General features: G+C 41.0%; 1 protein-coding gene across 2 annotated transcripts in view; it reads left to right on the top strand.

Moving 5' to 3' along the window:
* The window catches only part of dtymk (deoxythymidylate kinase (thymidylate kinase)), a 103,809-nt gene that overhangs the window by 18,165 nt on the left and 69,143 nt on the right, over positions 1-16,501 (top strand). The window contains exons 2-6 of one of the 2 annotated variants that reach the window (XM_080185181.1): positions 7-115; positions 5,162-5,252; positions 6,564-6,761; positions 7,202-7,308; positions 16,295-16,390. In XM_080185181.1, coding sequence (XP_080041307.1) covers positions 7-115; positions 5,162-5,252; positions 6,564-6,761; positions 7,202-7,308; positions 16,295-16,322 — 533 coding nt within the window. In that variant the 3' untranslated portion in view covers positions 16,323-16,390. Of the gene's footprint in view, positions 1-6; positions 116-5,161; positions 5,253-6,563; positions 6,762-7,201; positions 7,309-16,294; positions 16,391-16,501 lie in introns of those variants that run through there. The other variant, XM_080185174.1, reaches the window with a different exon arrangement.

Raw genomic sequence — 16,501 nt, forward strand, 5'->3', positions numbered from 1 at the left:
ATTCAGATAGAAGGACTGAAATCGGCCACCTGATCAGCTTGTACCTGGAGAAGAAGAAGAATTTGGATGATCACACTGTGCACTTGCTCTTCGCTGCAAACAGATGGGAACGAGTGTAAGTGAATTCTCAGAACTTTAGTTAAGAGTGTTAATTTGGGGACCAGAGTGATGCTTTATGTCGAGGGAGCATGTGTTGCAATGTGTTGGGTAAAAGCACGCTTTCCAATCAGTTATTCTGTTCCTGTTGCCTTCTAGTTCTAGCTTGAAGTGTAATTGGTTTTGATCTGCACATTGTAGAATACAGCTGCCTTTTCTTTTATTTATTCACAGAGATGGGCCGCATTATTCGCCCCTGCGAAGGGGTGCCTTTTGCGATGCCCTTTGAACTGCTGCAGTCCATCTGGTGCAGAATACCAAAGTACCATTGGAAAGGGAGTTTCAGGATTTTGACCAGCGTCAGTGAAGGAACACTGAGATATTTCCAAGTCACGATGCTGTGTGGCTTGGGGGGAGGGAACTTAGTAGGTGATGGCATTCCCATGCATCTGTTGCCCTTATCCTTCCAGGTGGCAGATCCTGTGGGTTAGAAAGCATAGTTAAAGGAGCCTTGAGTTGTTGCTGTACATCTTGTAAATGGTACACCGTGCATCAGTGGTGGAAGAATAGATATTGAAGGTGGTTGATTGGGTGTCAATCAAGTGGGTTGCTTTCTTTCAAGCTCTTCAAGTGTTGTTAGAGCTGCACTCGTTGAGGCAAATGGGGAGTATTCATCACCGCTGCTGAACTGTGCCTTGTAGAACTCCCAGCCTCTGAACTGCTGTCATAACCACAGTATTTTTGTGACTCATTTGGCTAAGATTCCAATCAGTGACAACCCCCATGCTGTTGGAGTTTGATATTGGGAGATGGTGATAAGTGATAATACCATTGATTGTCATGGGGAGATGGTTAAGTTTTCCCTTGTTTGAGATAATCATTGCCTGCCACTTATCAGCCCAATGTTGTCCAAGTCATGCAGCATGTGGGCACAACTGCTCAAGTATCAGAGGAGTTATGAATGAAACTCAACACTGCATGGTTATCAGAACGCATTACCATTTCTGACCTTATGATGGAAGGAAGGTCATTGTTAAAGCAGCTGAGTATGGTTCAGCTTAAGACACTACTTTTAAGTACTCTTGCAGTGATCTTCTGGAGCTGAGGTAATTGGCCTCCAACTACCACAACCTTCTTCCTTTGTGCTAGATATGACTCCAACCAACAGAAGGGTCTCCCCACTCCTGATTTCCTTTGACTTCAATTTTCTTAGGGCTTCTTGCTGCCATGCTCAGTCAAATGTGATCTTGATGCCAAGTTACTCTCACTTCACCTCTGGGATTCAGTTTTTTTTTATTAGAATATATTTTATTGAATATTTTTAATTTTTTACAAATAACGCAACAAACTCTCAAAGATTGGTAAGAGACAGAAGAAGATACCAATACAGTTAATTCAGATTATTCATTGTAACCAATGTCTCCCATGAAATGAAAGGATACGGGGATAATGGGATTCAGTCACAGTTGGCTTAGTGGCACACAGCCAAGCTGACAGGGTAATAATGGCAATAGAGCCACAGATTGTACGAAAAACAAATCTTTAAAGTGGGAATGCCATCACTTATTCAACCATAAAAATGCAAGATATTAGCGCAGGTAAAATGGCTGTTAAACCACCAAGGATTTCCATGTCACACTTAGCACCAAAGGATGCTTCCTCCATCCCCAGCCACCTTGGAGGTACCAACGATACAATACAATTTCTTTTCCCAGGTTATATAGTCTGCTGTACCAGAGGGTGGCATAGTTGTTAGTATTGCTGACTCACAGTGCCAGGGACCCAGGTTCAATTCCGGTCTCGGTTAATTGTGCAAACTCCACAGACATTCTCCCCATATTTGTTTGGGTTTTCTCTGGGTGCTCCGGTTTCCTCCCACAGTCCAAAGATGTGTGGGTTATGTTGATTGGCCATGCTAAATTATCCCCTTATTGTCAGGGGATTTGCAGGGGAAATACATGGGGTTATGGGGATTGGGCTTGGGTGGTTGGGTGGGATTGTTGTCAGTGCAGGTTCAATGGGCTAAATGACCTCCTTCTGCACTTTAGGGATTTATGATAACAGGAGTTAATCAGAGATTCTATAAGCCCAAAACATCTGAAATACAACAGGAGTCCATAAGTTTTTGGGTGGGGGGGGGGGGTGGTTTCCTCACCTAAGGACTTGTAGGGCCTTACCCACTACTTTCACCACTTGCCCACCTCCCTGCAACAGCGCTACTCATTTTAACCATAATTGTAATAAAGGATGTCAAGTGACAATATCCACTGCTATACATACCAGCATTCTAAGGTGAATAAAAATTGCGGTGGAGAGAGTGCATATTGAAGGTGGTGGATAGGTTGCTTTGTCCTAGATGGTGTTGAACTTCAAAAGCATTGTTGGGAGTTGTACCCATCCAAGCAAGTGGAGAGTATTCCATCACGCTCCTGATTTATGACTTTTAGGACAGGCTTTGGAAAGTTAGGAGATGAATTACTCACTACATTCCCAGACTCTTATCTGCTTTTGTAGCCACGTTTTTGATATGACTCATCGAGTTTAGTTTCTAGTCAGTGATAACCCCAGGATGTTGGTTGTGGGGAATTCAGCAATGTTAATGCCATTGGGTAATACCAAGGGGCAATGGTTAGATTCTGTTGGAGTTTGTCATTACCTGTCACTTTTTTTGTAGCATGAATGTTACTTGCCACTTGTCAGCCCAAGCCTGGATATTGTCCAGGCATTTGGACATGAACTGTTACAATATCTGAGGCGTTATTAATGGTGCTGAATATTGTGCAATTATTAGCCAACATAGTCACTTTTGGCCTTATGCTAAAACACATGATTGATGAAACAGCTGAAGATGGTTGGGTCTAGAACACTACCTGAGGAACTAATGCAGTGATGTCCTGGAGCAGAGGTGATTCATCTCTAACAACCACCTTCCTTTGCCATGTATGACTCGAACCAGTGGAAAATTTTAATAGGACTTCTTGAAGCCGCGTTTGGTCCAACTTCACCTTGCTATCAAAAGCAGCCACACTCACCTCATCACTGAAACTCAAATTTTAGTCCATATTTGGATCAAGGCAGTAATGAGGTTAGGAGCTGGGTGGCCTCGGCAGAACCCAAACTGAGTGCCAGTGAGCAGGTTATTGGTGAGTAAGTACCTCTTGATAATGCTGTCAGTTACACTCTCCATGAGTTTGATTATTGAGAGTAGAGTGATGGGGCTATAATTGGCCAAGTTGAATTTGTCCTGCGTTTTGCAATGAGGGCATAGCTGGGTATTTCATTTTGTTGGGTAGATGGAAGCATTGTAGCTGAATTGAAAAAAAACTGGGTTAGGGGCTCTAATTGAGATACAGCCTTCACTATTGTTGCCAGAATATTGTCAGGACCCATTGCATTTGCAATATCCAATAACTTTAGCTGTTTCTTGATATCAAAAAACAAGAACAGTGCAGGAACAGGCCATTCGGCCCTTCAAGCCTGCACCAACCATGCTACCGGACTTGAGTAAAACCCCCTACCCTTCTGGGGATCACATCCCTGTATTTCCATCCTATTCATATACTTGTCAAGACACCCCTTAAAAGTCACTATCATATCTGCTTCCACTACCACCTCCAGGCATCTATCACTCTCTGTGTAAGAAAAGTCTGCCTTGTACATCTCCTTTAAAAACCTTGCCTCTCACACCTTAAATCTTTGCCCCCCTAGTAACTGACTCTTCCTCCACCCCCCCACCCCCCGGGAAAAATCTTCTGACTATACACTCTGTCCATGCCTCTCATAATCTTTAGATTTCTATCAGGTCACTCCTCAACCTCCATCGTTCTAGTGAGAACAAAAAAAGTTTTTCCAACTTCTCCTCATAGCTGATGCTCTCCATACCAGGCAACATCCTGGTAAATCTTTTCTGTACCCTCTCCAAAGCTTCCACATCCTTCTGGCAGTGTGGAGACCAGAATTGAACACTATGTTCCAATTGTGGCCTAACTAAGGTTTTATAATGCTGCAACATTAAGGGCGTTCAAATGGTCAGTGGATGGGCATATGGATAACATTGGAATGGCTTAGGTTTGAGGGTCATTAGATTCGTTTCACTGGTCGGTGCAGCATCGAGGGCTGAAAGGCCTGTACTGCGCTGTACTGTTCTATGTTCTACATGACTTGCCAATTTTTAAACTCAGTGCTCCAGCTGATGAAGGCAAGCATGCTGTATGCCTTCTTGACTACCTTCTCCAATTGCATTGCCACTTTCAGTGACCTGTGTACCTGTACACCCAGGTCCCTTTGCCTATCAATACTCTTAAGGGTTCTGCCATTTACTGTATATTTCCTATTTGGATTAGACCTTCCAAAATGCGTTCCTTCACAATTTGTCCAGATTAAACTCCGTCAGCCACCTCTCTGCCCGATTCTCCAGCTGATTTGTATCCTGCTGTATCCCCTGATGGTCCTCATCGCTATCCACCAACCTTTATGTCGTCCACAAACCTACTAATCAATCCAGTTACATTTTCCTCATATATTACAAACAGCAAAGGTCCCAGCACTGATCCCTGAGGGACGCCATTTGTCACAGCCCTCCATTCAGAAACACAGCCTTCCACTGCTACCCTCTGTCTTTGACTGAGCCAGTTTTGTATCCACGTAGCCAGCTCACCTCTGATCCCATGCTACTTCACCTTTTGTACCAGCCTGCCATGAGGGACCTTGTCAAAGGTGGAGTGCATCGAATTGCTGGAAATGAACTTCTGTGATGGCAATTTCAGAAAGCCGAGATTGATCCTCCACTCGACACTTCTGTCGAGAGATGGTTGCAAACATTGATTTGAATTTGTCTCTCCAGACTATTAGACCAGATTTCTGGGTTATTGGTCCAGCAACATAACCACCCTACCATTCCTTATTGTCTCCAATTAAAATATAACTTGGTGATACAGGCAAGAGAATTTAAGACTTAGGCGTAGAGAATACCTGAATGGTCTCCTATTGAAATACGTGTTTGATGTGGGTTTCCAGGAACCACTGGACTGTACTTACTGTGACATCTAATTGTTCTGTGTTCCAGAGCACTAATCAAAAAGAAGTTACAGCAAGGGGTCACGCTGATTGTGGATAGATATGCATTTTCTGGAGTTGCGTTTACAAGTGCAAAATCAGTAAGTAACAAAAGTAGCAGATGAAAATTATATCTGTGGAATGTGTAAACCAGTTTTAGACACCAGTACCTGCTTTTCCCCTGACACAAGATCAGAGAACTGCTTTGGAACTGATAGAAAGATTGATACGGTGTCTTGATTTTGTATAAATACCAAGCGCCCGATAAGTGGATTATAACAAAAATGCTTCCAAAAAGAGTATATGGCAGATCAGGCAGCATCTGAGGAGCGAAACATAATTAATGTGTCGGATCAAAGAGTTGCAGAAGGCAGCTGTTTGGCCCATTGGCTCTCCAAACCAGCCTTGATTAGTGACTATCCTGGTACCCCTGCACATTGTTTCTATCCAATTAATCATCTAATGCTCCTTTGAAGGCCTCGATTGAGCCTGCTTCCAACATACTTCGAGACAGTGCATTCAAGAACCAAACTATGCATTGTGAGAAAGTTTATTCTCACATCGCATTTGCTAGTTTTGCAAATCACTTTAAATCTGTGCCCTGTTGTTATTGATCGCTTAATGATTGGAGCAGTTTCTCCTGATCAACTCTGTCCAGCCCCCTCATGATTTTGAATGAACATCTATCAAATTTCCTTTTAGCTTCTTCTCTCCAAGGAGAATAGTCCCAACTGCTCCAATCTGTCCTCATAACTGAAGATATAAAAGGTTGAATACTGAAGGTGGAGATGATCTTTCAGAATTTTATACTGTGCAGCCTTCACAATTGAAAAATAAGGTTTGGGAAAAAAAAGTTGATAGATAGTGATTGAAGAATTGCATTTGTGTAGCACCTTTGACAACCTCAATATGTCCCCAAAATCCTTCACAGCCAATAAAGTGTAAGTCTTTGCTGTAATGTGGAAAACATGGCAATTAATTTTCACACAGCTCCCAAAAATAGCAACATGATGTTAGTTGAGGGGTAAATATTGGCCAGGACAGAGGAGTTAGTTGAATGACCTGAAGTTTACAGACCCAAAACTCTTACATCTGTTCAGACTTTAACGAGAGGACAGAAAGACAAAACAATATGAAAATAATTGAAAGAAAAAGCTTGCATTTCTAGAGCTGCTTTGGAGGACTTCATCAAAGGTGATCTGATGGAGGCCTTCAATATTGCAGAGGAGTTTGAAAGGATAGAAGTCAAAAGATGTTTTTACTCGTTGGTGAATCCAAAATTAGGGGCCATAAAAATAAGCTAGTTGCTGTCAATCCACATGTGAAAGCTGTTTAAAACAGCATTGATTTTAATTTTAATGCTGATCGTTTCTTCTCCTGGTCTAATGATCTTGAACTGCTTCCTGAAATAGGATTTCACACTGGAATGGTGCAAACAACCAGACGTTGGTATTCCAAAGCCTGATGTAATCCTCTTCCTTCATCTTAACCCCTCAGTAGCCATGCAACGAGCAGGCTTTGGCAATGAGCGATATGAAAACCTTGTCTTCCAGGAGCTCGTGCTTAAACAGTTTGAAGAGCTGATGAAAGATGAAAGCCTAGACTGGAAGGTATGGATAGGATATGGACTATAGTTTCATAGAGGAAGATGTGGGACATCAATGACCTTGGGCATGACATTGTCTCCATGAAGTAAAATTTGATGGGGGTGGGGGAGGGGTAGGATGGGGGGGTGATAATGAGGTAGGGTGGAGGGTTGGAGAGACAGGAAGTCACTCTAGGGAATAACATTTTTTGCGGGAGTCTGTGAGTTTCCTCCAGATGCTCTGGTTTCCTCACACAGTCCAAAGATGTGCAGGTTAGGTGGATTGGCTGTGGTAAATATGTGGGGCTACTGGGATTGGGTGGGATGCTGCTTTGGAGAGTGGGTGCAGACTCAATCGACTGGATGGCCTCTTTTTGTACTGTAAGGATTCTCTGGTTCTATGGACGATGATCAGTTAGCTGAGAGATGACTTAACTATATTCTAACTTTATTTTAATGAAACAGAGGTTAGATGCTTCCCAAAGTGTTGAAGATTTACACCAGGAGATAATATCCAAGGTGAACAAAACTATAGAGAAAGCCGGCAAAGAACCTATTGGAGAACTCTGGAAGTAAGATCCTTCTTTACTATACAGACGATAAGAGAATTTGGGGGATGTGGACATTTGAGGAGAATATTGTTTTCAACTTCAGTTTCAAGATGCATCTAATATATTCTCCGATCAGGTGTCAATGGAAGAACTTGTTTCTGCTGCCTAGCATTCAAAGATGTCATAAAAATAAGGTAGTCACAATCCATCTACCTATAAAAGGTGTTTTATTAATTTTAATACTAATTATCTCTCCTTATCAAATGTTACATGGGAATGTTCAAATAGGACAGGCGTGTCTCTTTTTATGACCACCAATCACATAGTAATATATTAGAAAAATGAAACTGAATATTTATAACATAGTTCACTCCTGACTCTGGTTGCACTGCAGTTCAACTATACCCCATCATTTCGGCCTGATTAGTGTATTCTGATTGTTAGGTAGAAATGTGCTTCCTGTCATGATCTGATCACCTTTGAGTATCCAACTTAACCAGCTCTGGATTTCAGACAGCAAAGAGGAGCAGCCACACCAGGAGCTGAAACCTCACATTGCCTGCCTCCCAACTTGAGCACTCGCTCCTTAGTAACGCTTGCTTACTTTTAAGCCAGCCCCATGCCCTTTCTCTCTTCCTGCCTTGAGTCAATGTTGCTTGTGAAATCTAAATCAATGAGCCACCAATAACTTTTACAGGCTCTGTATTGTTATCTATTTTTTCTCCATGACTGAGGAATCAGTGCTAGTGACTTATTGCATGGACAGACCCAAACTAAGCCTGTTACTCAGTGGCTGAACAGCCTGCAAAAAACTATTAGATAAAATACCTTATGGGCAAGACTGTTAGCTGTGGTTTTATGTTCTGGTATTCCAGAGGAGGAAGTAGAAGAGGTTTTAATCTTAACTTCAGTGATCCTAACATTTGAGATTTTTTTCAATACAGCACTGTAGGTATATTCTGTGAATATAGTCGTCCCTTCAATTTTGATTATTCCTGTCTCCAGTTTCCCAAAAAGATGCAGATATTGTAGAAATGGAGTGATTAGATTGATTGTTGTCCTCTTTTGGGGTGAACAAATAGCAGGATTACAGAGATGCCAAGCTTTGTAATCTTCTGATTACAAGCACGACCCTTCCCGACCTTTTATATGTACCAGTAGAGTTGGAATTCACTGACATAAATCAATGTGCCTGCTTCCTTATGATTGTAGTCAATGTTATTTTCGTGGTTTCAGTTACAGAAGAGCTGCGGGTAACATTTTCTTTGTAAATGAAATGCCTAAGCACCACACAATGTAGATCTCCCCAGTTCTGCAAAATTTAGCTTTTAATCAACATGAACACTGGGTGAACATTCAAATCACTATGAATGCATGTTAATACAATATCAAGAAGCAAATAACATGTTATAAAATAAACAATCCAATTTGCAAACTGTGCTAGATAAAATTGAACCCAAATATTCAACAATTATCCCTTTTTTTGTGTGTCCCAGAGTTGAATCTTTGACTGATTCAGGACATATTTTCTTTGCCCTGGGTGGAAGTGTTATTTAAATGCAGTGAATATTTGAAACTTCAAAAAGCAAACCTTCATATCTGGGGCATTATAACAAAGTTTGGGATCTGGAAATGATGCTTAACCTGTACAAAGCCCTTGGTAAGACCACACTTGGGAGTACTGTGAACACTTCTGGGCACTGTATTTTCAGAAGGATATACCGACCTGGAAGGAGGTGTAGTGGAGATTTACAGATCGACTGGATTCGAACAGTTAAATTGCAGAGAGACATTATTAAACTAAGCTTATTTTCCCTGAAAGTTATAAAATAAAGTGATAATTTCATTGAAGTTTGCGATTTAAGGGAAATTGATAAGATAAAGAGAAAAGAACTTATTTGCTGGTTGTGGAGACCAACAATAGTTCTAGAAATTAGGAAATGTTTATACAAACGTAAAGTTGAAGTTTGGATCTCTGTTCTGCTAAGTCAATTCTAAACTGCAGATCAGAAATTAATAGATTTTTGTTAACCAGGGGAATGAGAGATATGTGTAAAAAGCAGGTCTGTGGAGTTATCTGGCTGTCTTATTGCTGTTTGTGCTCTTTGAATGTTATTCCCATCCAGATAATGCATTCTTATTGTCTGAGCAGATAGGAAAATATTATTTTACACTGTGCTCTATTTAATTTGAATAAATACCCTATCTGACTTGAACATTGTTTGGAGTCCTTTTCATTCTCATTGGATAGAGTATTTTCAGTTGTGCACCCTTGGTAAATCTCATTGTTTTTCATTCCATTTAAATCCTTTGCTTCAAGGGCTGTTAGGAATGAGCAATAAACACTGGCCTTGCCATCCCTCCTGAAAATAAAGGAAAGTCTCCTTTGCATAAAAAGTTCCATATTTGTAAGCTGGCTGTTCCATGGAATCTTCCAAAAGCTGATTGGATTTGAGAAAACAAGCAAGATCTTTTCTTGTACCTGACAAAGGCAATTTTTTCATATAAATATTGAGAATAGATTAAACAAATCCATTCAGACAATGCAGTCTTGGTTGGTGGGGGCAGGGGATGACTGTAAAAACTTCAGCCAATTCAGGATAAATCCTGGAAATTTCCTCAGACTCCCTAATCTATAGCGAGTTCCATGAGATTTATAGTCCAATATGATAATCCCAGCTAATTGGCAGCTGGGCTGATAAACAATATAGTATCACCTTAAATTTGTCAAGTTTGCTTTGGATATAGACTTTCTGTAGTCCTTTGAAAGAACATTGTGCTTGATGATCCTAGTAACGGATAGTGAACGAGTGGACTGAAGTACAATTGTTTCAATGTGGGAAGTGTAGCAAGTAAGGCAGATGAATTTAGAGCTTAGACTAGTACCAGGAACTACGATGCTGTTGCCATTAGAGACTTGGTTAAAGGAAGGACAGGATTGGCAGCTTAACATCCAGCATACAGATGTTTCAGGCGGGAAAGAGGGGGATGTAAAATGGTGGGGGAGTTGCACTACTGGTTAAGGAGAATCTCACAGCTATACTACAGGAGGACACCTAGAGCTCAGGAATAGGAAGGGTGTAGTCACAACGTTGGGGGTTTACTATAGGCCACTGAACTGTCAGCAGAAGATAGAGGAGCAGATTTTGGCAAGGTGTAAAAGTAACAGGGTTGTGATGGTGGGAGATTTTTAACCGCCAATATTGACTGGGATTCATTCAGTGCTAGGGACTTAGATGGGGCAGAGTTTGTAAGGAGTATCTAGGAGGGCTTCTTGAAACAGTATATAGATAGTCCAACTAGGGAAGGGGCCATACTGGACCTGGTACTGGGGAATGAGACCGGCCAGATGGTCGATGTTTCAGTAGGGGAGCAGTTTGGGAACAGTGACCACAATTCAGTAAACTTTAAGGTATTGATGGATAAAGATAAGTGTAGTCCCCAAGTTGAGGTGTTAAATTGGGGGGAGGCTAATTACAACAATATGAGGCAGGAACTGAAGAATGTAGATTGGACAGAGATGTTCGAGGGCAAATCAACTTCTGGCATGTGGGAGGCTTTCAAGTGTAAGTTGAGAGGTATTCAGGATCGGCACATTCCTTTAAGGACGAAGGATAAGTATGGCAAGTTTTGGAACCTTGGATAACGAGAGATATTGAGAGCCTAATCAAAGAGAAAAAAAAAGCATTTGTCAAAGCTAGGCAGCTGGGAACACACAAAGCAAGTGTGGTTTACAAGGAAAGTAGAAAGAAACTTAAGCAAGGAGTAAGGAGGGCTAAAAGGGTCACGAAAAAGCATTGGCCAGCAGGATTAAGGAAAATCCCAAGGCTTTCTATACATATATGAAGAGCAAAAGGTTGGCAGGGAGAGGGTTGGCCCACTCAAGGACAAAGGAGGGAATCTATGCGTGGAGCCAGAGGAAATGGGTGTGGTATTAAATAAGTACTTTGCGTCAGTATTCACCAAAGAGAAGGACTTGGTGGATGATGAGTCTGGAAAAGGATGTGTCGATAGTTTGAGTCATGTTGAGATTAAAAAGGTGGTATTGGGGTTCTTGCGAAAGATTAAGAAAGACCCCAGAGTACTGAGAGGCAAGGGAGGAAATTGCTGGGGCCTCGAGAGAAATATGTTATGTAAATTTTTGTATCCTCACTGGCTACAGGGGTGGTCCCAGAGGATTGCAGAAGAGCCAATGGTGTTCCTTTGTTTAGGAAGGGTAGCAAGAATAATTACAGGCTGGTGAGCCTAATATCATTATTGGAGCAGATTCTTCGAGACAGGATTTATTCCCACTTGGAAATAGACATATTAGTGAGAGGTAACATGGTTCTGTGACGCGGAGGTTCTTTTTTGAGGAAGTGACGAAGATGATTGAAAGTAAGGCATTGGATGTGGTCAGTAAGACCTTTGACAAGTTCCCTCATGGCAGACTGGTGCAAAAGGTGAAGTTGCATAAGATCAGAGGTGAATTGGCAAGGTGGATACAAAACTGGCTCAGTCAAAGACAGTAGCAATGGAAGTATGCACTTTTGATTGGAGGGCTGTGACAAGTGGTGTTCCTCAGGGATCAATGCTGGGACCTTTGCTGTTTGTAATATTTATCAATGATTTGGAGAAAAATGCAACTGGATTGATTAGTAAGTTTGCACATGACACAAAGAGTGGTGGACTTCTGGATAGTGATGACCATCAGAGGATACAGCAGGATATACATCAGTTGGAGACTTAGGTGGAGAGATGGCAGATGGAGTTTAATCTGGACAAATGTGAGGTGATGCATTTTGGAAGGGCTAATACAAATAGGAAATATACAGTACCTGGCAGAACCCTTAAGAGTATTGATAGGCATAGGGATCTGGCTAAACATGTACACAGATCACTGAAAGTGGCAATGCAGGTGGAGAAGGTAGTCAAGAAAGCATACAGTATCCTTGCCTTCATTGGCTGGGGCACTGAGTTTAAAAATTGGCAAGTCATGTTGCAGCTTTATAGAACCTTAGTTAGGTTGCACTTGGAATATAGTGTTCAATTCTGGTTGCCACACTACCAGAAGGCTTTGGAGAGGGTACAGAAAAGATTTACCAGGATGTTGCTTGCTATGGAGGGCATTACCTACGAGGAGAGGTTGGAGAAACTTGGTTTGTTTTCACTGGAATGATGGAGATTGAGGGGCAACCTGAGAAGTCTACAAGATTATGTGAGGCATGGACAGGGTGGATGGAAGCTTTTTCCCAGGGTGGAAGAGTCAATCTTATGTTCTTATGACTAAGGGGCACAGGTTTAAGGTGCAAGGTTTAAAGGATATATACGAGGCAGATTTTTTACATAGTGGTGGGAGCCTGGAACCCGTTGCCGGGGAGGTAGTGGAAGCAGATACGGTAGTGACTTTTAAGGGGCGTCTTGACAAATACATGAATAGGAAGGGAAGAGGGATACGGTCCCTGGAAGGATAAGGGTTTTAGTTCAGTCGGGCAGCATGGTCAGTGCAGGCTCGGAGGGCCAAAGGGCCTGTTCCTGTGCTGTAATTTTCTTTGTTCTTAATATTATTTAAACTCTTCTTTGCTATCTCTTGTTACTTGTGAAGCTTTAAGAATAATTACCCAGGTTCTTCTCTTATGTGGTTCCCTTTTAAACGGGTCCAATGAATCTTTATGTACATGCCTGAACCACCACCTTTTTTCTCATGGGATGTGGGCATCTTTGCCAAGGACATCCTAATTGCCCTTGAACTGAGTGACTTGCTAAGCCATTTAAGAGTTAACCACATTGCTGTGGATCTGGACCAGGTAAGGATGACAGATTTTCTTTGTTAGATTTACTGAATTCAAATTTCACCTTTGGACTTAAAAAATCTGTGTCATTCTCCAACTTGCACAAATCCCTGTAGTTTAGGCAGCACCAAGTCCTGCAATCCACCCCTGCTGTTATTGCTGACTTACATGGGCTCCTGGTGCCCAAAGCATCTAATTTGAAAAATTCTTATCCTTGTTTAAATCTCATCATGGCATTAGCTCTTTGTGCAGCTTTAACTTCCCCGGACTTTGTTTTTCCAACTCCCTTCATCCTGCTATTGCTATGTCTTCAGCTATCACCACAATCTGAAATTTCTTTCAAAGTAATAAAGTTTCATTTTTAATTATTCATTGAATGTGGGTATTGATGGCTTCATCCCTAATTGCTGTGGCTTGCCATTTCAGGGGGCATTGAAGAGTCAACCACATTGCTATGGGTACACAGGCTAGATAAGGATGGCAGATTTCTTTTCCTAAAGAACATCAGTAAACCAGATTTTTTAAAAAAGAACAATCAACAATGGTTTCATGGTTCCAAATTTTTATTTAATTCAAATTGCATCTTCTGCAATGATGTGATTTGAACTTAGGTCCACAGAGCGTTATCCTGGGTCTCTGGATTACCAATCCAGCAATGATGTCACTGCCACCCCTGCAATGTATGCAGCTGATCACAGCATTCATTCCAGTGCCTCTTTCCTCTGCTGGGTGAGACTGCACACATTTAGTTCCATATTTAGCTTTCCAGTTGTAACTAAAGAATCACTAATGGTTTTTCTTCCCTCTCGTCTGCCACAAGGATTTATTCTTGGTCACTTGCATACTGCCCCATGCAGACATCACCTGAAAATCTGTCAGTTTTCCCTCACAAGATCATACTATCTACTTCCACCTCTAACACCCTCCAACTTCACTCTACCTCTGCTCTTCTGCTGCTGGAATCTACATCCATGCCTAGTTACCTCTTGGGCTTGATTATAATGCACTTCTCACACTCTACCACATAAATTTGTCATGCAATACTTATGATCTCCTTTCAAGTTTGACCTTGGGAGTGGAAAGAATTTGAGAATTCCCATCCTCTAAATTTTGAAGTTTTTTTTAAGCTTGTCATGGTTGGTTAGTTGATGCTTGCATTGTATTGGAGACAAACAAAAACAATTAGAAAAGCAAATGGAATATTGGCAGTGAAGGAGGCTGTATATGTAAATGGAAAAAAATAGTTTCATTCGTACAAAGTGAGACTTTGAATACTCAGTGGTAGATTTACCTTGGTATTAAGAAAAATGGACTTGTGGTACAGATCAGTTAGGATACAATTGAATTTCAGCAGGATCAAGGTGGTGTTCCTGTTCTTGAGTTTTGAAATATTGATTTGTGTAAATTTGCAGACTGAGGAAGGAAATAAAGCTAATTTTAAAGGGTTGGATTATCAAAAGTTATGCTCCAGTTAAAATTCAAAGAAGCATTGGTTGAGGCCTGGACAGGTATGAAACGCTAATGTTTCCTGTGTAGCTTTCAGTTCTGTAAATTCAACTATCAGTTTAGCTAAAAAGTAGTTATTTGTGGAGTTGCTGGCCAGCCCACATGGTTTTTGTTGCAAAGTATCACAACAATTGGTAATCTAGTAGACAGATGGTTGCAAGTTTCAGTTCAGAGAAGTATGGAGCTGTTACAAGTAACTGACTTACTTGAACACACAACAGTTGAAACTTTAAATGCCAGGCACGAGGAAGGAGGAAAAAGTTGAGAATGCAATCTCTCCACATCAGTAAAAAGCAAGACATAACTGTTCCACCATTATTTTAAACAATTTATTCAGAGATGTTATAATTTCAACAGTCCATTTATCAGCCTCTTCTTTTGCTGCTACTGAAGCATGGTTAAGAATTAAGTAGCGACAGGCTGGCGGAATTGGCTCATTTCCACAATAATTGTACCTTCCTTGTCAATGAAATTGAAAATGGCCAAATCCCTATTAACTATCACCTCTTAAATAAGCTGTCAGTCAATCTTGACACAAAACCATGGCAACTCTATCGTCATGGCAGATAGCCAGCACCAGCCTCTTTGACAAAGGTTAATAACTTGGGAAGGACTGACTAAATTAATTTAGTGTCTAAAATTGTAATATTCTTTACCCTCTCTTCATTTCATCCCAATACACACTTATTTGCTTGAATGTTTTACACATTGATAAGTTATTAAAACAATAAGCTGATATAATCACAATGTCAACAGCAAATATACTTCATACAATTAAAACAGTTCATATGCTTGTATGTTAATTATAAGAACTGGTTAACAATATTTTGTGGATTTAATGGCAACCAATACTATCTACTACTGTGCTTTACTATTTCTATTTTTTTTAAATACAGCAGCAAAACAACCTCCCTTCTAATGAAAATAGAGTCCATTGGAAGTTAAGTTATCTGTCACTATTCCCCCCCCCCCCCCCCCCGCCCCCCGAGCACTAGCAGAATCTTCTTCAAATATTATCTGACAGAATACATTGGTATAGCCAGCAAACTGCGCCCATCTTTTCAGCAGCATCATTAACCTCCATTACCTAAAGATAGGCATGAAACTGGAAGCCAGTAGACAAGACAGTTTGGTACGGTATTCATACCACTGATCATAATCCAGTAACCTGCTGCAAAGGACTGACACACGTAATTTGGTCCTCAACTTAATTTGGATCAAGTCTGACACAAAAGATCAGTGGTAGTGGCACTGTTGAGCTGCTTCCTTTGCCTTCCAAACCCACTCTTATCAACAGAACAAAACAGCACCACAACTGATCCACAAGATAGCATAACCATTCCTTCTCACAAAACATTGACAACCACAGTTTGGGCGTTCCTTTTCACCACACATTGGTCGGGTTAATGTGTTTCAAACCCATTGAGAACTGAAGTTAACAAAGAAAGTTGTTCATTATCTTTTAAGAAGAAAAATAATTATCCAATTACACAGGAAGCCATTAACCACATCCCCTTAAGGAAAGTCCCGTACTGGAACACGTTAACAATCCCAGGTTTATCTACAATTCACTGTCTAACTCTGGTTTAACTGACCCGACTTACTACGAAGAGAGATGGTTTAACAAAAATTCTTGTTGACGTGACAGAGGAGAGAATCCAACCTGTCAGTAATCTTGTCTACTTTTCCTTTTTATTTCTTGATGCTCCAACTTCATTCTGTTGCTGCAGGACTGCTGATGAACAAGCCACTGGATAAAATCCCAGGAGCTTTCAAGTGATGTCCTCCAAATATACTTCTAAGTACAACAAAAAACTGTTGCTTAAGAACATGATAAATATGATGTGTTGGTAAAGCAGAGGCAAGTTTGCATTTAGCCATCAAATATCTGGAGGATGATCTGAGCTCTCAGATGAGGGATATATCCTCTCAGTGGG

Source organism: Carcharhinus amblyrhynchos, chromosome 3 (assembly GCF_965287045.1).
Source record: "Carcharhinus amblyrhynchos chromosome 3, sCarAmb.v2.hapA, whole genome shotgun sequence".
NCBI lineage: Eukaryota > Metazoa > Chordata > Chondrichthyes > Carcharhiniformes > Carcharhinidae > Carcharhinus > Carcharhinus amblyrhynchos.